A 25,986-nucleotide genomic window follows, 5' to 3' on the forward strand; every position below is an offset into this window, starting at 1 on the left:
TTCCTCCAGCACTTCTCTACTCCACTTATTTCACTAAAAAGCTGCAACAGCTAAAATATCACAGCAAGAAAACCTGGTTTCTATGGCAATAAGCAGCTGCCTGTCAAGATTCCCCAAGTGCTGCATTAACAGAAGAGAGGATCTCATATCTGATCGACCCCAGGCTTGAGGACACCAAGAGGAATGAGCAAAAGCTAATAAGAAATGCAGCAAAGGTACATGGAGTGTTACCAAACCCATCAGGAATGTTCCAAGGGCAGGGGAAGGAACACTGAGTGATGGGTGCCCTCTGCAAGGTATTTATTGGAGCCACTGCAAAGGAAGCCCATTGCAAATGCAGAAAAAACTGGCAAAATGAGTGGAATTTGAAAGTTCAACAGAAGAAATCCAAGCCATGGCAACCCCCAAACAAGAGGCACTGAAGTCTCTGTCTTCATCTCCAAACAGAGCAGAGCAAACAGACCTGAGCTCAACTCCCAGCCCAGCCTGCAAGTCTGGCCCTACCTTGACCTTAATTATTACCTGGAGAATAATCTCTCCAAAGAACTAAAGCCATAAACAGATCACAGAGAGGGATAATTTCAGATCTCCCCATGGTTCCAGAATTACCAGTTGTGTATCCATCACCACCTCATGCTGCCTTTTAAAAACTAAGATCTTCAAGCAATCTTTTCTATTTAAGAAAGCTTTTTTTCCCCTCCTGTTGGTGATTAAAGACAAATTACAATTCTACTACCAGTATTATGTGAGCTCTGAGCCTCTTAATTATTTATTGAGAAACGATTATTTATTGGGAAATCTGACCTGCATGTGAGGATTTTCTGGCTCTGTCAGTGCATGAGTGAGCAAGAAGTCAAAATAACAGCTGGAATGTTGAAATAAATCCACACCAAATAAATGGTAGTCTACATGGTGTTTATTGTAGACACAGTGAATTATGAGAGCAATTACAGCCCACTATTTATTTATAAGCTCTTTCTAAAGAAAATTAAATCATAGAAGTAAATCAGAGCCCCAGTTTGATTTTTGCACGTTTCCTGGTTTGATTACATAAATATTTAAAGAGTGGAAAAATCCTGCAACTTTTCACTCCCCATCAAAATCTTCTGCCTGGCAAATGGAAACCACTGGCAAATGACTGAGGATGAGAAATCTTCAGGGAGGTTTGGGTGAGTGCAGGCTCTCCCCTGCAATGTGATCCTTCAGACCCCCCCACAGTACAGTGGAGCTCATTAAATTTGTTTATAAAGAAAGCAAGGCATTATTAACTAAGGCTGACACCTATTCTGGCTTTATTTTTTGCCACAGAGACCCGTACATTTTGCAAGAGAGGAGGGGGGAAAAGCAACAAAAGGAGATCCCAGAGGAGGTGAAGGTCAGCCCTGGATGGGAAGAGGGATGACCCAGGGGGTGGCAGCAGCCCTGCCACCCTTCCCTGTGTCACAGCCAGACCTGAGGAACCTGCAGCTCTGCTCACTGCACCTGCTGAGCCCCTGGGAGTGCCTTGGCCACGGGGACAGGGCTGCTCCCTGCAGCAAACCTGCCCCAGCTGCTCCTGCACAGGATGGAAAGCGGCTCCTGTCTGTGGGAATGGACAGCCAAAACTTGGGGAGGATCTGCAAACCTCATCCAGCCCTGCCTCCTGCACTGCTCCTCAGCCCTGTCAGCTCACTCTGCTGGGGGCTGGCTTGAGGAGGGTGAGGAGGGAGCTGGTGGGGCACCTTGAGCCATCAGCTGGGTGATGCTGAGCAGGTGTTTGCCTTCCCCTCCAGCACAGCTGGGGCAGTGGCTTCACGATTTCGGTGATGAGCAGCACCAGAGTGGCTTCTCTCTGTGGCAAATGTGGCCAGGAGCCAGTCTGAGGGGGCTGAAGGGCTGGAAATTGCCTGCTGGAAATGGGGATGCTACAGGAATGTGTCCCCTGTTGATGGAGTGACAGAACTCTCCTTCGTCCCCTCAAAAAGGAAAGGAGCCCAGAAGTTTCTGTCTTCAATTAGGTGAAAAGACATCTCATAGACCTGGGGGACGTCACCTCAAACTTAAGGATAGCTAATTGGACAGGAGCCAAAAAGTCCTGTCTGGGCAATTGACTAGAAAAAGAAGAGAACAAAGAAACCAATCGCTTTTGTGAGCTGTTTTACCAGGAGCAAGAACCTCCGGCACCTGGCTTGGTTTTTCTCTGTTTGTTATTTTGCATTTTATTAAACCTTTTTGTTTCCAACACTGCAGCGGAAGCCATCCTGCTCATTTTTATGCCTCCAAAGGTAGCTGAGCTATCTTGGGTGTGTTTTAGACCTCTGAGAGCTTGTGAGACATGGCTGGAGGGGGCTCCTGTAACAGGATGGCACTGAGGTCCAGCAAGGATTGCAGGGGAGCCCCTGCATGCTCATGAATGCTTGTTGGCACATGGCAGGCTCAGAGCTGACTCTGAAACACTGTCTGGGACAGGAGAGCACTCACTGCACTTCTCTTTCCCCTCCCAGCTGGGAACCAGCTCAGTTCTCCCTTCCTGCTCTCTGTTTATCCCTCCCAGCAGTGGCAGCACAGAAAAATCCCAAGGCTGGAAACAAAACCTCCAGGAACATCTATCTCATCCAGGACTGTGCTTCTCCATCCTTGAAGGATGCTCATCAAATCTCCCCATAAGAGCCCCCAGTCACGGAGAGCCCACCACCTTCCCAGCAAGGATTCCTCCCATGGCAAAGCCAAGGTGGTCTTGGCACCACGAGGGTGAGCTTGGCATTCTCATGACAGCTTGGGCTGTGAGCAAATCAAGCTTGGCCTGTGAGCATAGCCCACATCCTTTTCAGATGAATCACTCCCCACTGCTGCTGTCAACCTTGAGCCCAACAGAGAAACCTTGTTGTGGTTTTTTTTCCCTGGGTTGTTTCTAGCCAAGTGGTGACTCAGCTGTCAGAGGTGAATAACTCTTCATGCTTTGTCTGAACACTCATTAACCATCCAGAGCCATAAAAAGCAATTTTTCCATAGCTCTCCTTCCACAAAGCAAGAGGGCTGACCTGAGATTTAGTGGGGAATTCATAAAGGTGCTCAATAGATCTGCAGAGTGGAGAAACCTTACGTGGTTCTGGGTCAAATGGCAGAGGGTTTTATCAGCAGTGATTGAGGGTCTGGGCAGAAGAGAGAGGCAGATCCTACCCACAGCACATAGCAAAACCTACAGCCACTGCATGGAAATCATTAACAACAAGAATCTGCTGGCCCAGGCATTTGCCTGACTCCTACGCCTGCCCTGGGCCCTGCTGCTCTTTCATTGCTCTTCTTCCTTTTCATCTTTCTCTGAAATCTCAGCAGCAAGGATTTCCTCATCCTCTCTTGCTGTGGAGATCACACGGATGGTGACTGAGTGATCAGGAGATTCTGAGGATATTTCTCCTCCCAGGCGGGTCTGTGCTCTGCGGGATGCCACAGGAGATCTCTGGTGCACCGGTGACTTCGGTGGGGTTGGGCTGACACTGGAACCCTGCAACGAAAAGTCAAAAAAAGAGGCAAAAAAAAACCCCTTAGCAGATCCTTGCCCACTGCCCCTAACATGGCAAAGCTGGGCAGAGTTCTGTGGTTCCAGCACAGCATCTCTGCACTGGGGTGCCAGCTTGAGATCCTGGGGTGCCAGCCCCCAGAGGGGCTGCTGGATTCTATCCTGCATGTCTTGAGAAGCACAGAGAGAGGAGCACAGCAGAGATCTCCCACCTCTGCACTAACTCTTGGTGTCACAGACATCTTTTATGAAAATCCTTTCCTTAGGATTTTTTCCCCTGAGAGGCCTCAGGAACGAAGTGTAAACAATGGTTATCTGCTGCTGTGGAATGCAACAGGTGCATCTGTGATTGGTCTCATGTGGTTGTTTCTAATTAATAGCCAATCACAGTGAGCTGGCCATTTGTTATCATTCCTTCCTATTCTATTCTTGGCTAGCCTTCTAATGAAATCCTTTCTTTTATTCTTTTAGTATAGTTTTAATGTAATATATATCATAAAATAATAAATCAAGCCTTCTGAAACATGGAGTCAGATCCTCATCTCTCCCCTATTCCTGGGACCCCTGTGAACACGGTCACACTCCTGGTTTGCTCCTGAAGCCTCTGGAAGGGCTGGTCTTGGCCAAACCTGGCACTGGAGCTGCTGTGAGGGAGCAGCCCCAGCCTGCCCTGTCCTCCTTTGGGATGTGGGCTGCCCCAGGGATGTGCCAAGGAGAGGGGCGTCCTCTGCTCGGCAGGTCCTGCTCACCCTCCAGTGGGGTCAGTTCCAGTTTATTCACCCCTCAGCACTTGTTTCAGGGCTTCTTTTCCCTCATTCAGAGCCCTCAGTGCCCCTGCTCACTGCTGCTCTTAACTGGTTATGGATTAATGTTAAACAACACATGGTTTGAGGCTTCTCAAGCCTCTGGAGGGCTGCAGAAATGCAGCTATGCTTGGCATCAGCCTGGTGTTTACCCAGGCCCAAGGTCACTGCACTCCCTGGCAGCTCCTCCCTCCCTCCCTGTGCACATCCAGATGTGATAAGTGTGCCTGGCTCCATGCTGAGAACAACAACAGCAGGGGCTGCACGGAGACAAAACTTCCCTTACAAGTTTAGCTGAGACAGCTGGAAATAAAAAAGGAGGGGAGAAAAGCACAGGGCCATTTTCCTTTTCAGCTGCTCATGGCAAAAAGCAAGGGGCTCCTGCAGAGGTGGCAGGATGGCATTGCAGGCTGTGGGCACCTCTGTCCTGGCCACCTGGGGAAAGATTTGGGGCATCAGCTGGGCGGTTGGTGCATTGATTAATTGATTCATACATTGATAAATTATTAATCATAATTATGATTAATTATCCTGTCTCTGCAGGATAGAAGATACATTCATTCATCTGTGGCTACAGCCTAGCTAGAAATTGGGCTCAGGCTTAGCACAGGCAGGCAAATATTTAATGTATTTCCCTTTTGTGTAGCAAAACACTGGCACTCCACCAAAGGCCTGTGCAAGATGCTGGGTCACCCCTTCCTGCCTGCCCACGCTTTGACAGACCCCAACATCCTGAGCTGGGTTCTTTAAGGCACCTTAACCACTCCAGAGCGGGTGGGGAGAGCACACCCGGTATCTAAGGAAGCAAAGCCGGATCTCTGCACTCCCCGTGCTGACCTGCGCCTCCTGCATCGCCTGCATCGCCTGCAGCTCCTGCAGCTCCTTCAGCCTCCAGCGGAGCCGCCCCAGGGGCCCCTTGCCCCCCATCCTCCCCGTGGCCGCCAGGGCAGCCCGGAACAGCTTTGGGGTCTCAGCTTTCGGGGGGATGACCAGCGCATCTCCGGGGCCTCCCTTCTCATCTTTGGGTTTGTTGTTGCTCCTCAGCATTTTCCTGCAGCGCGGGAAGGGAGAGGCGGTGTCAGTCCGGGAACATTGTGTTAGCTGGATTTTATAATGCAGAGAAACCAAGCGTTAACAGCACAAGGAGCTTTGTGTGTCTTAGCCAGGACAGAACAACCAATCTGAGCGATGCTAAAAACCAAACCAAATCTTTACATGGATTTTTAAGCGAAGGCGCTTTGGCCGCGCTCCTTGCCCAGCTCCACCCGCTGTGGACAACAAATACAAGCGATGCTAAAAACCGAACCGAATCTTTACATGGATTTTTAAGCGAAGGCGCTTTGGCCGCGCTCCGTGCCCAGCTCCAGCCCGTGCCCGGCGGGTTTCGGCCGGCGGAGGCTCCGCTCAGCGCCGGGGCCCGGGTGCCCTCTGCCGAGGGACGGCGGCCGCAGCCCAGCTCCGCTCCGGAGCATCCCCAGGGCTCCACACACAGGGAAAATCCCCCCGAGACTGCGGAGCCCCGGCTCTGCTGGTTTGAAACCCCCGCGGGTTGGAAAGGAGCAGCCCAAGCACGCACTTGGCTTTCTTGCGCAGCAGCTTCTGGGACTCCGGGTAATGCACCAAAATCTCGTTCAAGTCTTTCTTCTCCAGAATGAAAAGGTTGGCGAAGCCGTGGGCCACGACGTTTGCTGTGCGGCGATTTCCCCCTCCTGCTGCCAGCAGGCTGGGAGAGACAATGCGAGACATCAACACTGTGTTGGCAGGTTCAGAAGTGCAAACCTCCTTTACACCTCTGCACCTCTCTCTTTCAGGGGACTCAGTTTAATTTTCACCCTGATGGGGTTTATCGTGCCGTTTTTAAAGAATGATAAAGGGAAACCTTGCATGGAGTACTGTATAAAATATTATTTGTGGGTTTGAAGGGTTAAATATTGTGTTTTACACCAGTCTGGTGTCTGCTGGGCTGTGGGGAGGCAGCAGTGTTGCTGTGTTAACAACTGGTGCAGGGCTTTTCATTCCCGTGGAAGGGAAACACCTTTTCTGATCAATTTTCCCATTCCTCCATCCATATTCCCCTGTTTACCATCCCCAGCTCCCCAGGCAGAAGGCAACACGATGACAGAAACAGCAGGAAAGCTGTGATTTGTGTCTCAGCCTCTGCCCAGCATTCACGGCTCTCAGCCACAAAGATTAATTGGGATGCTGCTGATCCCTCCACTTCCCACCCACCGGCTGTATTTCCCCAGCTCCCTGACAGTGCTTCTCTCACCTGATTTCCCCAAAGACAGATCCAGCTTTCAGAGTCACCAGCACGGATTTGCCGTCGGGTCCCCCCAGCACCTGCACCTGTCCCGCCTGGATGATGTACATCTCCCGGCCTATCTCCCCCTGCAGGGAAGGGGGAGCTGGCCAGGGACACCTCATGGATGCCCAAGGAGCATCCTGCTGGGAATCCCCACGGCCACACTGCCCTCTCCAAGCTCCCAAAATGTCTTGATGGTGCTCACTCCTGAGCATTCTCATCTCAGCATCCCCAAGACCACAACTGTGTAGCCATGATGTTTTATGAAAAATCCTTTCCTTAGGATTTTTTCTCCTGAGAAGCTGAGGCCTCAGGAACAAACTGTAAACAATTATTATCTGCTGCTGCGGACTGCAACAGGTGCATCTGTGATTAGTCCATGTTGGTTGTTTCTAATTAATGGCCAATCACATCCCAGCTGTCTCAGACTCTCGGTCAGACACAAGATTTTGTTATCATTCTTCTTGCTTGCTAGCCTTCTGATGAAATCCTTTCCTCTATTCTTTTATTATAGTTTTAATATAATATATATAATAAAATAATAAATCAAGCCTTCTGAAACATGGAGTCAGATCCTCATCTCTTCCCTCTTCCTGGGACCCCTGTGAGCACCCCCACACCCAACAAGCTTTCCCCTGTTGTTCAGAGCTGCTTTGTACAAGGCCAGGGGTGTTTTTGCTCCAAATTCCCTCCCTGGAGGTGGCCCAGCAGGGCGAAGGGCCAGGCCTGGCTCTCCCTGTGCCCTGCACAGCCTGGCTGTGACTCCCAAGGGTCCCCTTACCTTCTTGCACACGAAGTCATTGGGCAGGTACACCACTGATCTGAGCCGCTTCAGCATGTCAAAGATCATCTGTCTGTCACAGCCCTGAGCCCAAACAGAGCCAAAACATGCCAGCCTCAGTGTGTGCTGGCATGGCAGGCCGTGCCAGGCAGGGCTGGGCTGCAGAGGGTACCTGGAAAAGGGCCACTTTGCTCACGATGTTGTAGTTCACGTCGATGGCGATGTCCAGCCTCATCTTGTCCGGCAGCTGCACCAGCAGCTCTGACTCATCTGTGAGACACAGCAGAAAAGTGGCTGATTCCAGCACTTCATTTGGGACTGTGTCCTTCATGTGGCAGTGGGGAAGCAGCCCAGGTTGTGGTGGCAGAGGGCAGGAGCTAGCTCACACAGAAGGGTCTCCCCCAGCCTCTGCCCACCCAGCAATCTGCAGGTCTAAATCTGAGGTGGGATGGAAAATCACCCTTTGCATTTTCCCTACCCTGATGGCTCCCAGAAACAGACCACCGACCCAAATCAGCATTTCTCCTGTCCAGGAGGGTGGGCACAGAGGTTCTGCTCCTGCCTGATGACTCACTGTAGGGTGAGCTGGTGGCTTTGCTGCTGGACACACTCTGGCCACGATGGACAGTCACTGTCCTCTCTCCAGGGCACCTGGGACACTGGGCTCAGTGTGCTGTGAGTGATCCCAAATCACCAAAGTGCTGCTGTGACCCAGTGGCAGTCTGTAAACTCAACTCCATAGGTGGGCAAACAAGCCCCTAGACTGAAAATTACAATAAGCCAACCTCCACCCCCAAACTGTAGTACTGTTTGACAGTAACAATTCAGATAAAAAAATGAGATTCAGGTGTTCACCCTTGGAGTGGCTGGATCTCACCTAGCATGCCTTGGGAGTGCCATGTGTACTCATACCACGTCTTCACCCTGTTCTGCACTGCCCTGGGGATCCTGTAGAAGTTCATGTATTTAATGGTGCTGTCCATGCAGCTCCGGTAGTACGTTTGTCCTGCAGTAGCAGCACCAACCACGTCTCTCATCTGAAAGGAAGAGGTGGAGGAGAACTTTAGGTTGCTGTCACTTGTCCATCAGCAGGTTAAGGATGTAAGCCAAGCCCTAACAACATCTGCCAGATCCTTTTTGTCTTGCACCAATGCTGAGCAGGCCTTCCCATGGGGTAAACAAACCCAGAGAAGCAAACCTGTGGATCAAACCCACCAAACCCACCCCCAGCTGAGGCTGTAAATTCCCTCTGACTCCAACTCACCTGCCCTATCATGACAGAGAAAGCAAAGACCCCTGTGAAGTAGTTCAGCAGCTGGAAGACGATCTCAAAGAGGGTCTTGGGGTCTGGCAGGCCCCCGATGGTGATCAGAGTTTTCACTGCCCAGTAGTAACAGCGGATGTAGCTGGAGGAGAGGAGAAGAGGAGGAGAAGAGGCAGCTCTGAAGGCATTTCTGTTTCACCCCTCAGCACAGATTTACAGGCCAGAGCCTGCTGAGAATAATGATGGATGACAAAAGGAAAAACTGCAGGGCTTCAGACTCCCCTGCAGGTGCTTCTGGAGATGCTACAGGAGCAGGAGAACCAATGGTCCCTCCAGGAGCCTCCACCTGGGAGGCTCAGCTCTGGTTACTCCTGGTTTCTGCTCCTCTGCCATAAAGCAGCAACATGTTTTCAGCCACATTTACACTTTTAGAAATTATCAGGGGGGAAAACAGGTTTGTGAACAAATTGTTGGAATAGCATTTAAGAGAAGCCATGTGTTCCCTGGTCTTGGGCATTCCCTTGGGTGTTTTGTTTCCACCTGAAGATGGACACAGATTTGTATATCAAATAAAATAACTCTCTAGCAGCACCATGAACACAGGTGTGGGCATTCAGCTTGTGAGCCAAGGACTCTGCCTGTGGCATCAATCACTGACTGCACAGGGGACATTTAACACAGGTACTGCCATGGTGAGGGAAGGGCTGGCCACTGTCCCCATCTCACACCTGGCTGGCCTGAGGGGCCTGGCACAGGGCACAGGGACACACAGGGGCACTCCTCCATCCCAGCCTGGCAGCAGTCAACGCAGACAGGAGCAGGATTCATGCTTTGAATGTCTCCTGGTCGGCCAGGGAGCATTCCTTTGCTTCCCAGCACCAGGATCCCACTTCAGCCCCTTCAACCTGCAGCTGCTCTCCCCCTCTGCCCAGCTGCAGCCTCACCTTGCAGCACTGTGTATTACTGCACATCCCATCCCTGCTGTCCTTGCCATTCTCCCTGGCTCCACATCTTCCCCTGGCACTCCCAGCCCTTTCCTTCAGGGGTTTTCATGAACCCAGCTGCATCCCAACACCTCCCTTACTGCTCCAGCTCCATCAGGCTGTGCTGTGTGAGACCCCCAGCCCCGGGCTGTACCTGTTTCCTTCCCCATCATAGACCCAGGTGGTGGAGCCCAGTCCTTCATAGGCTGATGCCCAGTAGTAGAGGCAGGAGTTCACATGCAGGCTGTACAGCAGGTAGGCAGTGGTGCGAATCACCCTGCAGAGAAACCCAGGAGAGAGCAGGAAGGGAGATGAGATCTGACAGGGAAACGTGCCAGACTCCCCCTGGGATCAGTGGGAGCCTAAAGTGGTGACCACACAGGTGACAGAGCACCCCAGCCCTGCTGCTGCCTCCTGCAGCCCCAGAAGTGCCAGGAAAAGCAGTTTATCTGCTGATGGCTCCCCTTCACTGCCAGCCCCCCTGTCCCTGTGGGCTGGGGAGAGCTGATCCTGCCCATGCAGGCTTTGGGAGCCTCATGTCCCACCACATCAGCCAAAGTCCATTCAGCCAGCCCAGGCACTGCAGGGAAAGAAGTCAGGGGCCCAGAACAAGTGCAGAATGAAGGGAACCTTCCTCCCCAGGGGCAAAGAGCAATTCCATGCTCCCTCCTTGCCCCCATGGCCCTCACCTGTAGATGTAAGCCTTGGTCAGGATGGCCTCCAGGCGGTTGTTGAACTCGAAGAAGGCCATGTACTGGGAGGAGAAGGAGAGCTGCATGTTCCAGGTTCCCCTGGGAGCATCCCCTCCCCATAAAACCCCCCTGCCCCTCATTTCCCTCCTGCAGCCCCTCTGCAGCGTGGACTGCCACAGGCAGATTTGTCTCCATCCTTCAGTGCCCTCCTAGTCAAACGTGAGTGGTTTAGGATTGAAATGAAGTGTGTGACCTGCAAAGCCTTTGGGACAAAGCTCCTCTCCATTTTGTGATCCTCCTGTCACCATGGATGGGTGTGAACAGGCACAGCTCACCCAGGCAGCAGAGGAGCCCTCTGTGCCCTGTGCAGCTGCTGCTCTGGCCTGTGAGCCCTGGCTCACCTTCAGGCAGCGGGGGAAGCGCAGCAGGGGATTCACACCCACTTTGAAGTAGAAGAAATCCAGGGGCAGCAGGCACAGCACATCCATCTGAAATGCACACAGGAGACACCTCTGTGGGGAGCTGCAGGGGCCCTGGGGTGGGGCTGAACCCACAGGGCAGGTGAAAGGTTCAGGTGAATAAGGACAGTGCTGACAAACCTTGAAGCGCTGTGACTGCAGGTAGTTCTCTTTCATGGCCTTTTTGTCAGTCTGAGGGGAACAGGAGGGAGAGAGAGAGGAATACTGATTATTGCTTAGAGAAAGGAAAGCTAGGCCAGCGTGGTCGTGCCTGGCTTTCCTTCTCTGCACCACAACAGGGAAGATGCTCCCTTTGTGCCTGGAAAGGGGGAAGAGCAAGCAGAGAATTCCTGGCTGTTTGCCATCTTCCCATCCTACCTTGGGACATCCTGTGCTGATTTTGCATCCCAGGAAAAGCACATCACAGTGCCAGCATCACAAAATCAGCAGGGAAACTGCCTGTCTGAGCATCTGCATGGGCATGGGAAGGCTGCATCCTCAAGGTGTGACTTTTCAGTTTGTTTAATTGAATATGGAAATGAAATCAAGGGCTTGCCTTATCTCAAGGGAGTGATCTGTGTGTTCAGATTGTAATTGCTAACACATCCTGCCTGGTGTGCTCCCGAAAATTAACCCCAGAGTTTGTTACATCCGTGCCCAAGGTTGGCACGACAAGGGTCAGTCAATGAGCCCCTCACCAGGGGCAGAGCCAGCCCCTGGAGCAGCACCCTGCAGGCATCCCTGCCCAGAAACAGGGAGGCCACACAGTACTGGAGAGGATGGGACTGATTTGATGGGGGAAAATGGTGTGTTTGGCAGACAAAAAGACTGCTGGCTTGTCCAGTCAGTGTCAGGAGAGATGCTCGTGGTGTCTGGGAGTGGACAGAGCCCTGATGGCCATGGCAGTGGAGAGAGGGCACAGTTCAGGGTCCAGCAGCACCTGATGGCCATGGCCATGATGAGAGGGCTCAGTTCAGGGTCCAGCAGCACCTGATGGCCATGGCAATGGAGAGAGGGCTCAGTTCAGGGTCCAGCAGCACCCTCAGGGTGATGGGGTGGGAGTGCCCAGCTGGTGCCCATGCTGGGTGCAGTGCCCTGCCACTCACAATGATGTCTCCCCCCTGCACGAACTGCAGCCGGGTCTGGAAGATGAGGATGTCCAGCAGGTAAATGAGGTCACACAGGTAATCCACCAGCAGCCAGTAGTGGATGTTGGCTGGGGTCTGGTAGGGGAAGGCCCAGCGGACGGGGATCAGCCAGCAGTTCCAGTTCCAGGCCATGACCACAAAGAACAGCCACAGCACGTACATCAGATCTGCACACAGGGAACAGCACCACCATCAGCTGGAAACACGTCCCTGCTCTAGGGGAATCCTCTGCATAGAGGGGTTTCCATCCCCTGGCCTGCCCTCAGCACAAAGGAAAACCTGCAGGAAGTCTCTTGGTGACAGTGTTTCATCTCCAGCACAGAGTGAACACCCCTGGTCACAGAACACACCATGTTTTAGCAGAAAGCTTCTTCTAACTTTGCTGTATTCAGTTATATTTGCTTTTACTCTGCTCCCACAACTCCAGCTTCCCTGTTTTTGTATTTCCCCTCCAGCCATGCTGAGCTGGTGGCTGGCTGCCTGATCCCAGAGGCTTCCAAAGGACTGGGGAGTGTGAAAGACTAAGGAAAGAGCTGGGCTTCTGGGGGGTGGCCACAAGGCAGTGGAATCTTCTTTTGTGATTTTAATTTTCTGGGGGCGTACCCACACCACGGGGAAAGCAGAATGCCCAGTCCTGCTCCTGACACCCACAGCTGGAAGTATTTAGGAAAGCCTGTGCCTTGCAGAGGAATTTAAAAGTCTGAGCTTTAGTGAAAAAACTAAGTTGCTTCTTGCTTAGTTTTCCTCTCCCCTTCATCACCCTCTCTCCCCCAGTCCCAGCAGGTACCCCCAGCCCAGGCTGTGCCCCATCACTCACTGGTCAGGGGGTCAATGCTGCTGGGGAACTGGTAACTCTTGAGGTGCTGCAGCCAGGGCCGGCGCTTGAAGGTGCAGCACAGCATCTCACAGTAGTGATCATCCCCCAGAGGTTTGTCCCCCTCCAGCTCCCCTCCTGGGGCAGGCGCTGCTGCTGCTGCAGGTGCTGGCTTGCTGGGAGCTGGGAGAGGCCACACAGTTATTTCAAAGGGCAGAAAAAAATCTTCTTACTGCAGTTTTTCTTAAGGTCTTTAAACTGTTAATAAAACAGGAGCCAGAAACCACAGCGTGTACAGGGACCCACCAGGGAAACACTCCCAGCCCCACCTGGACTCACATGCCACGGGGCTCTCATCATCTGAGGTGACATCAGAGTCAATGAGCTTCTCCTTCACCTTCTCAGTCCTCTCTTTGAAGAGCCTCACCAGCTCCTGCAGCCGGGTGTTGATGGTGGCACTGCTCAGGCTCGAGGCCGAGCCGATGCGCTCGGGCAGGCTGGGGGACACCAGAGGGCATTGCATGGAGGTAGGAAAGGCCAGGGCAGGTTATTGGGGTCACAGAAACCTGGAATGGTTTGGGTTAGAAGGGAAAGAAAAGGCCAGGGCAGGTTCATGGGGTCACAGAAACCTGGAATGGCTTGGGTTAGAAGGGAAAGGAAAGGCCAGGGCATGTTATTGGGGTCACAGAAACCTGGAATGGCTTGGGTTAGAAGGGAAAGAAAAGGCCAGGGCAGGTTCACAGGGTCACAGAAACCTGGAATGGTTTGGGTTAGAAGGGAAAGGAAAGGCCAGGGCAGGTTCACAGGGTCACAGAAACCTGGAATGGTTTGGGTTAGAAGGGACCTTAAGGCTCATCTCATTCCAACCTTTCTGCCATGGGCAGGGACGCCTTCCACTAGACCAGGTTGCTCCCAGCCCCATTATTCCCATTCTTTAACCTACAGCATCTGAATTAGGATTTACCTGTGTTTATTTGGGTGTTGTGTACCGAGAAGAACACAAACTAGCATGGCTCCCTCTCCCTTTGGTATCCCAAAGGATATTTGGGGTGTTTGCCATTTCCACCCAAGCCCCAGGACGTGAACCCCAGGATGTGAACCCCAGGCTGATCTGGAGTCCCTGGGCTCATTTCTCACCTTTCCCTCTGCTCCTGGTCCCAGCCCAGCCCTTGGCTGGGGGATTGACTCACCAGCCCCCTGTCCAGAGCATCCTCTGGGAGCAGTCGCCTTCTCCTGCAGACACAAACACAGACACCAAAGCTTGGCTTGGCTCCTCTCCTTCCTCCTCCCAAGTGTGACCGGTTTTCCATTCCCCCTTCTCCTGCTAGGGTCAGTTTCCCCTAATTTTTGTGACATTGCCTGGAGTAGTTGGGAGTGAGCCTCCTGCTCCTTTCCTGCTGGAGCCCTGCTCCTCCCTGAGTACCAACCAGCCCTTGCAGCCACCTGGCCCATTTTGCAACTCAGTTTGGGTACCTGGCAAGATGCACAGAGGGCAGGCATCATCCTGTGCTGGCCCCCAGTGCCACAGCTCCACAGCACTGCACTTCAAGGGGCGAGGAGAGTGCACCAGAGCACCCAGAGCTTGTGTCCTAACTCAGCTGGGGCTCCCTTTGGCACAGATGGGTTTCTCAGGTGACTTCCTTACATGTGGGCACAAAAGGTGTCAGAAGGGAAGCTGAATATGAAGGTAGCAGTCCCAGCAAAAATCTAGACTGGTTTTTGCAAGCCCAGAGCTCCAGCTGTGATGAGGAAATTGTCTCCTGCCACCACAAGTGCAGATCCCACTGGCCAGGGCACAGAATGTCTCAGTGCTGTGTGGAGCAGGAGGAGGAGGATGCTGAGGGAGCATCCTGCCAGCACCAATCTCCCAAAGGAATGGAAGTCAAATGGGATTCAAATGCTGTGAACCCACCATCTTTAGCTCACTGGCTCCCAGGTGTGTTCTGCTGGGAGGTGGAGCAGGTGAACAAGAATGATGAACCTTCATTTCCCAAGAAATGGGCCCTGCCAGAGCCATGTAGGAAATAACTCCAGCTGTGGCAGTAGAAGGGATTTAGAGATAACTGCTCAATGCAGAGTTATGTCTTCTCCCTCTGGAAACACCAGCAGGACATGAGCATTTCCCTTCTGCCTCACAATATTTAATTTTTTTTTATTTATGTAGGAGAACGGGAGTTCCTTGCTTTCAAAAATACCCAGTGTTGTTTTGAGGCACTCCCTGGGACCCAGCAGAAGGGTTTATGTGCTCACATGTGTAACTGTAAATGTGTTTAATGCTGTCTGTGTTTTCACTACAGGTATTTTACACGAAGCCTTGGGCTCTGCTGTCCCAGTATCAATAGCTGTTCAACAGACCAGATCGTTGACATTTTTGCCATTTTTTTTTAGCTGTTCAACAGGATTGTTGACATTTTTGCCATTTTTTAGCTGTTCAACAGACTGGATTGTGGACATTTTTTCCATTTTTTTTTTGCTCCTTCAGGAGCAAAAACTAAAAGAACCAAACTATTAAGTGAGAATGACTACAGCACCTGGTTTACAGCACAGAAAATAATCCCACTTTAGCTTTCATTTTGAATCCTCTGCAAGGGTGAGCCTCAAACAAACCTAGTGCCACCACAGAAAAAAAAATCCATCAACTTCCTCCAGCCTAAATTTATAAGCTCAGTTTTAATCCTCCCTCTCTCCAAGCATAGAATCACTGAATGATCTGGCTTGGAAGGGACCTTAAAGGACCATTTAGTTCAGGAAGGGACACCTTCCAGCTAGGCCAGGTAGCTCCAAGCCCCATCCAACCTGGCCTTGAACACTTTGCAGGATGGGGCTTCCACCACGCCTCTGAGAGCTCAAACCCAGGGGAGATGTGCTTGCAAACCTTGTAGCAAAAATACAAGAAGAAAATGGATTATTTTTAAGATGCAGGCTCAAATCCAGCACATAAACCCTCTGTGCTCTGAACTTGGGAACAGAGACAAATGGGAATGCCCATGGCTTGGGGATCCAGCCCATCTCCAGGAGCACACACACACAGGGCTGTCCCTGACCATAAAAGCATTAAACAAAATTTAATTTTAAAATGCAAACAAGAGGCAAAGCTTTGGTGATCTCCTCTGCTGTGCACTGGGGTGACACCCACTGCACACACAGCAATGTCCAAATCTGCTGGGAATGAGCATCTCCACGTGGATAAACGTGGGTAATAAATGTTCCTGTGCTGGCAGCCTCAGGGGGAGCTGGGACCACTGGGCAGAGCTGTGCCTGGGGTTTGCTGTACCTGGGGGATGCTGTACCCGGGCAGAGGCATACCTGGGGGATGCTGTGCCTTGGCAGGGCTTTGCCTGGGGGATGCTGTGCCTGGGGGATGCTGTGCCTGGGGATGCTGTGCCCTGAAGAGCTGTGCCTGGGGTTTGCTGTGCCTGGGGTTTGCTGTGCCTGGGGGATGCTGTGCCTGGGGTTTGCTGTGCCCTGCAGAGCCGTACCTGGGGTTTGCTGTACCCGGGGTTTGCTGTACCCGGGGTTTGCTGTGCCTGGGGGATGCTGTACCCGGGGTTTGCTGTACCTGGGGTTTGCTGTGCCCTGCAGAGCTGTACCCGGGGTTTTCTGTACCTGGGGTTTGCTGTACCTGGGGTTTGCTGTGCCTGGGGTTTGCTGTACCCGGGGTTTGCTGTACCCGGGGTTTGCTGTGCCTGGGGTTTGCTGTACCTGGGGGATGCTGTACCCGGGGTTTGCTGTACCTGGGGTTTGCTGTACCTGGGGATGCTGTGCCTGGGGGATGCTGTACCCGGGGTTTTCTGTACCTGGGGGATGCAGCGCCGGGCACGGCCAGCAGGTTGGGGGCGCCGGCCGCAGGCAGCTCTCCATAGGTGCCGTGGATCTCCACAGCACGCTCTGGGCTGTCCACATCCTTGATCTCCACGGTGGGGGGGTGACCTGCTCCGTGGGGAAGGACAACAATGGCAGGTGAGGGGGGCACAGGGCCCCCCTGCAGCCAGGACGGCTCCCCAGAGCCCAGAGCTGCCCCCAGGCCCTGCAGAGTGTGGGAAGGACTCTCCTCCTCCCTTCCCTTCTTGCCTGGCTCTCCTTTCTCCTAAGTATTTTGGAGCACTCCTTTATCTTTTCTTTTTTTTTTTTTTCCTTTTTTTTTTTTTTTTTTTTTTTTGCCCAGTTTTAACAGTCTAAGAGCTGCCATCTGCTGCCCTTCTGCTTGCCCAGCTTGCAGTGATTGCAGCTACTCCATCTGAGTGTTGGGCTCCTGTGGTTTGGAAAACCATGGAAATGAGGATTCCCAGCTGCAGGTGCCATGCAGGAACCCAGGATTTCCAGTGGCAAACCTGCCTCCCAGGGTGTAGAGATTCTCCTGGTTCTTCTGAATGTAAACACATGGATTGTGGCAGCCCTGAACCACACAGCGTTGGCTTTTCATGCAGAATAAGGCACTATTACAATAAGCATTTATGGCTTCTTTCTTCTGCAGAGGTAATAACTGCTCCCTGCCACAGGCAAGGTCAGAAGCAGGAAGGTTGGATGTTTATGGTGGGTAAAGAAAGATGCCAGTTGTCCAAAGGAGAACTGGGGGCTACCTTGGCCAGACCCCACAGTCACTTGGCTGTGAAGTGTAATGTCTTTCTTAGCTATTTAACAAAATAAATTTAATTCCTGCAGGATTTCTTCTTTTCACACATCTGAGAGACCCCATGCACCTCCTCCTGCTTCATGGTGTGAAGCTAGGGGATCAGAGTGGCTGGACTAAAAGCCCGAGAAAATGCCTGTTTGGGTGGCAAAGTTAAAATCCTGTTGCATGTAAGGAAAAGCAGCAGAATTCGGCTTGCTGGTGAAAAACAAAGCAAAGCAAAGCTGCAGAAAAGGCAGAAAGCCATGAGCAGCAAACCTGCACCTTCCTCTCCTTAGCATGAGCAGGCTGCACAAATGCTGGAGAGAAAACTGTGTGTGGTGAAATTGCACCCTCTGCCTGCAGCTCCTTCAGGAGAGCCTTTCTGAGCCGCTCTAAACACACAGCATTTGCAGACACACTCAAGGCTTGGCTAAAAAGGCACATGGTGATGAGGCAGAAGCAGACAAACACGTGAGTTTTGTTCCCCAGCCTCTGTGCTGCAACATGAAGCATGCTTTTATTTTTTTTAAATTATTCCCCCCCCCCCCCCCCAGAAAGCAACAAAAAAAGCAACTACTCCAGGAACCCCCCTGCACCCCTCTAGCCACACAAGGCATCAAAGCCAACATCTCTAATACCTAGTGGGGGTTGCTCCTCAGTGCAAAAATTGGGGTTGACAAGTCCAGCCTTTGGCTTGCTGGCGACAAGGACAGGGGTGGCAGCAGGGGCTCGGCAGCTGGGGACATTGGGGACATTGGGCAGCTGCTCTAGAGCCCCGTGGCCAGCAGGAGAGGGGGCCCTGCCAGCCCAGGGCTTGTCATGCACCAGCTGGAAGAGCTCGATGTCCTGGGCCCGCCTGGCCATGCTGCTAGCAGCTGCTGGGAGCTTCAAGCAAGGGACAAGGCATCTGCAGCTGCAACAGAACAGAGGGCTGTGAGAAGGGAGGGCTGGCTGTGTGAGAAGGGAGGGATGTGGCGCTGCAGGGATGTGGGGCTGGCTGTGTGAGAAGGGAGGGATTTGGGGCTGGCTGTGTGAGAAGGGAGGGATGTGGCACTGCAGGGATGTGGGCCTCACCCGAGTTTGGAGCTGCTGCTGCTGCTCACAGGGCTGGTGGCAGTGCTGGGCATCCCAGCTCATGTTTTTCATGGAGTCATGGAAGGTTAAGGGGTGGAAGGGACTTTAAAGGTTGTGTCCCATGAGCAGGGACATCTCCTGCTACCCTTTACCCAGCCTGGCCTTGAGTGCTGCCAGGGTTGGAGCATCCACAACTTCCCTAGGCAACATACTCCAGTATCTCACCACCCTCACTGGGCAGAATTTCTTCCTAATAATCTAACCTAAATTCCCCCTCTTTCAATTTGTACCCATCACTCCTTGTCCTATCACTGCAGTTCCTGACAAATCAGCATTTTCCAGCATCATTGTCCCTCTGCAAGGGCTGCATGCAGAGAATCTCAGGGGTGAGGGCAAGCCATTCCCTGAGCAACTTCCTGATGCCAGTGGAGTTCTGCCAGGATGTGCCTCTGCTCAGTCAGGCTGCAATGGGAACTCACCACCTAATATTCATTACCAACCATTGCTTCCTAAAACATTATATTAAAATCTGTTTTATGCCACTGGTAATTTCCCAAAGGGAGAAAAGTGGTAGAGAAAATACTTTTTTATCCCTTTACATCCTCCAGCTGAAGGAGAAACTCTTATTTCACATCAGGGATTGCTGAATCAACAGGACTAAGTATTGTACATGCAGAGCTAGCTGCAGACAATGCCAATATTGCCATTGTGCTGTGCCCACAGCACAGTGGGGATGTTTTACCCTGTGAACAGCCCTGACTGCCCCTGCAGGCTGCAGAGAAGGCAGCTCCCTGCTCCCTGCCAGCAGGAGAGGAGAAGCTGGATTCTCCCCCCATCCCTGCCTCACTCCACCCCAGTCTGGCACCCTCCTGCTACCCCTTGTACCTTCAGCATCAGTTTCAGCAGCTTCAGCTGGCTCCTCTTCCACCTTCAAAATGAAAACAAAGCCATTTTAAGGAGAAAAAGCCCTTTCTGTCAGTGAAAGAGCAGCCTTGGCAGCTTGACTGACTGCCCCATGTCCTTCCTCTCAGACTCTCAGCCTGTTCAGCGCCCACTCCTGAGGGTGAGAGGAGCCCTCTCTCCACCCACAGCCACCTCTGCTGCCCAGCTTCAGGGATGGGGACACCCAGGTGGGCAGCGTGGCCTGTGCCCAGCCCAGCCTGCCCCTGCCAGGGCACTGCCTGCCCCCAGAGAAGCTCTGAGCCCCGGGGCAGAGCAGAGCTGAGTGCAGGGAGCCGAGCAGGGAGCGGTGCTGTACCTGCACAGGGGCACCTTGCAGATTGCTTATCTCAGCTTCCTCCAGCTGCTCAGCCCTGGGGGCCTCCTGGGCAAGGCAGGTTTGATCCACACCCTCATCAGCAGGGGCACAAGGAGGCTGCAGCAGGGGCCTGCAAGGGAGAGAAGAAATACTGCCTGGGAGACCAGGTGAGAGGTGATGAATAAATCAGGGCATTGCATGGGCACGAGCAGAAACTGCAGAGGCAGAAAGATCCAGGCAGAATGTTTCTCCTCCTGTGCATCATTTCTCATATAATTAAAATGGGACAAATAAAAAGCCAAAATCTAATTTCCAGGCAAGGCTTTCCCACAAGAACTATTTAAATCCCACGTTTGCCTGTGCAAGACACCACCAGGACACATAATTCTCATTTTCCTTCCTGAGCAAGAACAGGCCTCAGCTCCACCATTCTGACAAAGAGACTCTCAAGACTGATTTTGTTGCTTTAATATAACTTCATAACTGAAATAAAAGCACCTCAAATGTTATTTTGTGCATTTACCTCTTGATTTGCTGTTTCCTGGCAAGAAATGCAAAGCAGGGATTTGGGATAATGAGAATTTTAAGACAGCTAAATGCATGAAAATATTTGTATTGTTATTTTTAATAATTTCCCCCCTTCATGTTTAAAATTATGCTCCCTTCAAATGTGGTCACAAATCTTTCCATCCTAAACTAGAAAACCTGTTGGTCTCTCTCTCTTCTCCCAGTAAACAAACACATTGAAGGATGGAGCAGCATCTCATTCACCCCACAAGTGAAGCTCAAGTTTCTACAGTGAAGCTCCAGGAACAGATTTTTATGAAATACAAACATATGGGCTTGACAGTGAGTAATCATGTGTTTTCAGCTTCTTCCTGAAAATCTAGCTACTTTAGAGGAATTAACACAGAATAATATTGTAGTGCTAGGTAATAAATCCCTAAATGTTTATCTCATGTGAAATCAGAGCAAACTACTAATCTGAGCAGAAAGATGTCTCCCAATCCCATCCAGACCAAAGTCACCACCTTCCACAAGAGCTCAGCTATTTTCTACAACAGGAAAAAATGTAAAATTGTACCTACTTGTATGAAGCAGCATCAACACATAATCCTGTCTTTACATTCAGCTCTGTAACACTCAAAACAATCCCGGTTGCCCTGAATTAATGGGCACGGCTCAAACAGCACAGCCCATCTCCGGAGCCGGCTGCTCCCGCCTCCAAAGGCGCAGGAGGGGCTGCGGTTGCCACGGGCGGCCGCGATGGAGACGGAGCCCGAGTCACGGGAGACGCTCCTGTCACCAGGTGCCGCGTCAGCAGCGAGCCCTGGGGCAGCCGGTTGGCCAAAGCATCCCTCCTGCATGCCATGCTTCCTGCCTGCCATCCCTCCTGCCTGCCATCTCCTCCTCATGCCAACCATACCCAGCACATCCATCCCTCCTGCCTGCCATCCCTCCCGCATGCCATCCTCCGGCCTGACATCCCTCCTGCATCCCTCCTACATGCCATCCCTCCTGCATGCCATCCCTCCTGCATCCCTCCCTCATGCCATCCCTCATGCCATCCTTCCTGCATGCCATCCCTCCTGCCTGCCATCTCCTCCTCATGCCAACCATACCCAGCACATCCATCCCTCCTGCCTGCCATCCCTCCCGCATGCCATCCTCCGCCTGACATCCCTCCTGCATCCCTCCCGCATGCCATCCTTCCTGCATGCCATCCCTCCTGCATCCCTCCTACATGCCATCCTTCCCGCATGCCATCCCTCCCGCATGCCATCCCTCTCTCCTGCCATCCCTCCTGCATCCCTCCTACATGCCATCCCTCCTGCATCCCTCCCTCATGCCATCCTTCCTGCATGCCCCCCATCCCCAGCACAGCCATCCCTGCCCAGCTCAGCCATCCCTGTCCATCCTGCCACGCTGGGAGCTCTGCTCTGCCATGGCTGTTTCAGCCTCTCCAGCTGGAGAATGCACTTGATAGAAAAGCTGCAATCACACTCGTTTCCAACAAAGCCCTAAAGGCAACAGGAGCCACTCACTCTGCACTCTCCTGCTGCTCCTCCTCTTTCTTATCTTCCTCTTTCCTCTTTTCCTCTTTCTTCTTCTCCTTCTCTTTTTTCCTCTCCTTCTCTTTTTTCCTCTTCTCCTCTTTCTTCTTCACCTCCTCCTTTTTCCTCTTCTCCTCTTTCTTCTTCACCTCCTCCTTCCTCTCCTCTTCCTCTTCCTTTCTGTCCTCCTCTATCTTCCTCTCCTCTTCCTCTTCCTTCCTCTCCTCTTCCTCTTTCTTCCTGTCCACCTCCTCTATCTTCCTCTCCTCTTCCTCATTTTCCCTGTTCTCCTCCTTCTCTTTCTTCCTCTCCTCTTCCTCTTTTTTATGGTCTTCCTCCTCTTGCTTCATCTCCTCCTTCTCTTGCTTTTTCTCCTCTTCCTCATTTTTCCTCTCCTCCTCCTCCTCTTGCTTCAACTCCTCCTCCTCTTGCTTCCTCTCCTCTTCCTCCTTTTTCCTGTCCTCTTTCTCTTTCTTCCTCTCTTCTTCCTCCTCTTTCCTGTCCTCCTCCTCTTGCTTCACCTTCTCTTCTTTCCTCTCCTCCTCCTCCTCTTGCTTCACCTCCTCTTCTTTCCTCTCCTCCTCCTCCTCTTGCTTCACCTCCTCTTCTTTCCTCTCCTCCTGCTTCACCTCCTCTTCTTTCCTCTCCTCCTCCTCTTGCTTCATCTCCTCTTCCTCTTTTTTCCTCGCCTCCTCTTCTTCTTTCTTCCTTTCCTCTTCCTCTTTCTTCCTCTCTTCCTCCTCCTCTTTCTTCTCCTCCTCCTCCTTTTCCTCATCCCCCTTGGCAGTGTTTGGGGAGCACAAACAGATTCTGGAAAGGAGAAGCTCATGAGTTGAAGCCCCCCAGCTCTGAACACACTGCCCAGCCCTTGGGCAGACCCAGCAGGGTTTCTGTGGCAGAAGCAAGGGCGAAATATAAAGGGACAATTTCCATTTCTGAATGGCATTCCAGCTGCATGCACCACTGCTGGGAACAAGGTCCAAAGCCTCTTACCCTGGGGCCAAATTCTACTCACAGGAGCCCAAGCAGAGCCACCCTCACCTGTCCTCTGCAGGGCACTGTGAGCATTGCTCCCGTGGCTCTGTACTAACCAAAACTGAGACATCAGGAGAAAAAGATATTTGCTCAAGCACCTTTTGGATCCTGCTGGGGAATCCCCCCTTTTTGGAAACACACTTTGGCTGCCAGCACCAGCCCTTGCAAGGATGGATGCCCAGGGACAGGCTTGTCCCCTCCCATGGCCACCACACTGGCCCATCAACAGCATCTCCCTTCCCCTACCTGGATTCCTCTTCCTGAGGCTCCTCCTGTATGGTGGGAAGGGAATGAGCATCTGCCTGCAGCTCAGACTGGTGAGCCCAGGCTGTCATCTCTTCATTCATCTGCCCATCCTCCATCTCTTCCAGCACGAGATGGGTTTCCTCCTGCTCCCCAGGGGCTGCATGAACTGAAACAGGAATGGGGAGAGGGAGGTGATGAAGGGACAGGGACAGCAGCAGGCTCTCCAGAGGCCAGGGCAGGTCCCAGGTTTGCTCCTTCTTGGTTTCCAGGAAGACCTTCCTTGGAAGACCTTCTTGGTCTTCCAGGTTTGCTCAGTGGGGCAGTGCTGGAGCGGCTCTCAGCCTGCCCAGAGCTGTGCAGCCCTGCTGCCCCTGTGTGGAGATTCTCAGTTAAGTCCAAGAAAGGAGATAATTTCTCCCAGGCTGAGCCTGGGAATTGTAGAGGAAAAGAATGAAAACAGTTATTATCTCTCTTTCTGTAACCACTGTTTATAGTTATGGTTCCCACAGTGTGCTGTTCATAGTACACCAACAGTGTGAGATGTTTCTACTTTGAGACCAATCAAGGATCACCTTAGTGAGTCACATTATAAAAGACCCACAACTTTCATTAAAGGGGCCTTCTGATCCACCTGAAGACTGAAGTCTCTCTTTCTGTCCCTGATTCAACAGCCTCACCCCTGAGCTGGGCTGCACAGGTACCTTGGGCCCCTTTGCAGAAGGAAGAAGAAAATTCCCCATTTTCTGCCAAGCACAGCCAAAAACCCACAAAAGTCTTGAGCAACCTGGTCTAGTGGGAAATGTCCCTGCCCACAGAAAGGGGGGTGGTGCAGCTTTAAGGGCCCTGCCAACCCAAAGCATGCTGTGATTCTGTGAAAGCCACAATCCTCTGCACACAGATGAGTGCTGGCTGCCCTGCACACGCAGCCCCCTCCACCAGCAGTGCCCTGGCCCATCTCCAGGCCATGTTTTGATCTCTTTGCAATCTGGAAGAGCCCACAGCCTTTTCCCCTTTGTGAATTCCTGTCCCAGCACAGCCCAAGGGCCCTGGATCTGCAAGACCCAACCCAGAGCCCCCATCACAGCACTCGAGCACCACGTGCTGCCCACTCTGAGCACCCTCCCAGGCAAGGAACATCCCCACAGCACTTCCCAGCATCTCTGGGGCAAAACCCCCAGCAGGTTACTGGGGGCTGTAAGCAGCTGCAGAGTGAGGAGTCTGAGCCAGGAGGAGCCCTCTCCATGTCCCAGGGGTACCCATCCTGCCAGGTCAGGCTCACACCAGAGAAACAGGAGGAGGAAGCACATCCGCTCGCTGGAAAACCAGTTTATTTTGAGGTCTGCCTGACAGCAAAACTTACATATCCACAGCAAAGCTAATAGGAAACGTGCAAACTGAACTACAGAAAGGCAGGAAACCCAGGCAGTGTCATATCTATGGCTTGTTTACCCACCCCATGGTGTCCACAATCCCTTCAGCCCATTCCCTCTGGATCTCCATTAATTAAAACATGGGGCAGCAATCAGGGAAATGGCTTCTAAAGCACACCATGGCTTTTGGATACATTATATGAAAATGTGGTAAATACTAAAACTGTGTCCTGGTACAAGCAAGATTCATTTTAAACGCAGGGATTGATCTCAAGGGGTCTCCTGGCTCACAACTTATTGTTAGAGTTGCCTGGATGATCCTAAAGAGATGCAACAGTGGGAGATCTCAGCCTGGCCTGTCAATACATCAGGGGCCTTATTCAAAATATGGAAAAAGGCTTTGTACCAGGGTCTGTAAGGACAAGGGGCAGCAGTTTTAAACTGAAAGAGGAACATCCATATTGGACATAAGGAAGGAATAGTGTGCTGTGGTTGCCCCATCCTGGAAGTGTTCAAGGCCAGGTTGGGCAGAGCCTGCAGCAACCTTGTCTAATGGACAGTTGGACCAGATCATCTTCAAAGGTCACTCACAACCCAAACCAGTCTGCTGCTCCAAGGTCTGTATCCAAAACCTGGGGTGTAGGGGCTCCCACCCCCCATGCCTGCCTGCAACCTCTGGGCTGGAGACAGCCCCTGGAACCCCCTCCCTGCTGGGACATTCCTGCTGCTGCAGGTAGCGCTGAAGCTCTCAGCTTCAGGAGGGAGCAGCCATAGCTGGGGGTAAGGAGAGTTTGGGGTAAGTTCTCTCAGAAGAAGAGCCTGGGCAAATATGTTTAACCATTAACTCCAATCTATTCACCTAGAGATTAGCCTCACCCTCCTGATTTGCTGCTGCAAATCAGAGCCCTTTCCACTTGCTGGGAGGAAACATTCAGTTATGGAAGAAAAGCAACAAGGAGATGACAAGAGCTTCAAGAGGTTTATAACATTACACCCCAGAGGCAGAAGTTGACTCCAAGAAGCCTGGAGATTTCAGCTGGGGGTCTTGGGGTGAATATTCAGATGTTGTGGGGGCATTGAGAGGGTCAGGAGTGCTGGGAGACTGCAGCAAGAGGCTTTCTGCCTCTGAGGTGTCCTGAGTGATGCTTTTCTACCATCCTGTAAATTATAGCTCCCATCTCACAGATGCCATCCCGCAAAAGCAGCAGCTCCAATTCCCATAGCAAAGAGGGAGCCAAGTGGGACAGCCCTGGGGCTGGGTCCCTGTGCCAGCCTTGGGTCCCCACTGCCCCAGCTGGGAAGGAGCTGGACACCTTTTGCAGTTTCCCCTTTGCTTGTCCTCCCCAGCTGTGCTTTCTCCTCAGGCTGGTCTCTTTGGGGTGTGGGAAGGGCTGGTTTGCCACGGTCTTCGTTTTCCGTTTGTTTCAGAGGCGCTAAGCCCCTTTGCCCCCTGAAACAAAAGGAGAAGGAAAACATTAATGAGCGTGCTGGCAGGCTGGTGCCAGGGCAGATCTCCTGCCTGACCCTTCCTTGGGCTGGTTCAGGGACCTGGAGATGCCTGAAGGCACCACAGCCAGCTGGGCACCAGGGCTG

At 52.2% G+C, this 25,986-nt stretch overlaps 1 protein-coding gene across 1 annotated transcript in view; it reads right to left on the bottom strand.

The window, feature by feature from the left end:
• Positions 1-894: 894 nt before the first annotated feature.
• Positions 895-25,986, bottom strand: part of CNGB1 (cyclic nucleotide gated channel subunit beta 1) — a 29,423-nt gene continuing 4,331 nt past the window's right edge. Inside the window, exons 12-34 of the mRNA XM_063168332.1 lie at positions 23,024-23,189; positions 20,911-20,987; positions 20,777-20,822; positions 19,689-19,818; positions 19,273-19,358; positions 17,995-18,269; positions 16,542-16,674; positions 13,882-13,977; positions 13,084-13,241; positions 12,748-12,927; positions 11,889-12,097; positions 10,924-10,974; positions 10,726-10,812; positions 10,322-10,386; positions 9,787-9,909; positions 8,650-8,791; positions 8,263-8,422; positions 7,558-7,655; positions 7,386-7,469; positions 6,572-6,690; positions 5,879-6,025; positions 5,140-5,353; positions 895-3,484 (exon numbers count right to left, since the gene is read on the bottom strand). Of these exons, the coding sequence (XP_063024402.1) occupies positions 3,272-3,484; positions 5,140-5,353; positions 5,879-6,025; positions 6,572-6,690; positions 7,386-7,469; positions 7,558-7,655; positions 8,263-8,422; positions 8,650-8,791; positions 9,787-9,909; positions 10,322-10,386; positions 10,726-10,812; positions 10,924-10,974; positions 11,889-12,097; positions 12,748-12,927; positions 13,084-13,241; positions 13,882-13,977; positions 16,542-16,674; positions 17,995-18,269; positions 19,273-19,358; positions 19,689-19,818; positions 20,777-20,822; positions 20,911-20,987; positions 23,024-23,189 (3,059 nt within the window). The 3' untranslated portion in view covers positions 895-3,271. The remainder of the gene's footprint in view (positions 3,485-5,139; positions 5,354-5,878; positions 6,026-6,571; positions 6,691-7,385; positions 7,470-7,557; positions 7,656-8,262; positions 8,423-8,649; positions 8,792-9,786; positions 9,910-10,321; positions 10,387-10,725; positions 10,813-10,923; positions 10,975-11,888; positions 12,098-12,747; positions 12,928-13,083; positions 13,242-13,881; positions 13,978-16,541; positions 16,675-17,994; positions 18,270-19,272; positions 19,359-19,688; positions 19,819-20,776; positions 20,823-20,910; positions 20,988-23,023; positions 23,190-25,986) is intronic.

Source organism: Melospiza melodia, chromosome 13 (genome assembly GCF_035770615.1).
Source record: "Melospiza melodia melodia isolate bMelMel2 chromosome 13, bMelMel2.pri, whole genome shotgun sequence".
Taxonomy (NCBI): Eukaryota; Metazoa; Chordata; class Aves; order Passeriformes; family Passerellidae; genus Melospiza; species Melospiza melodia.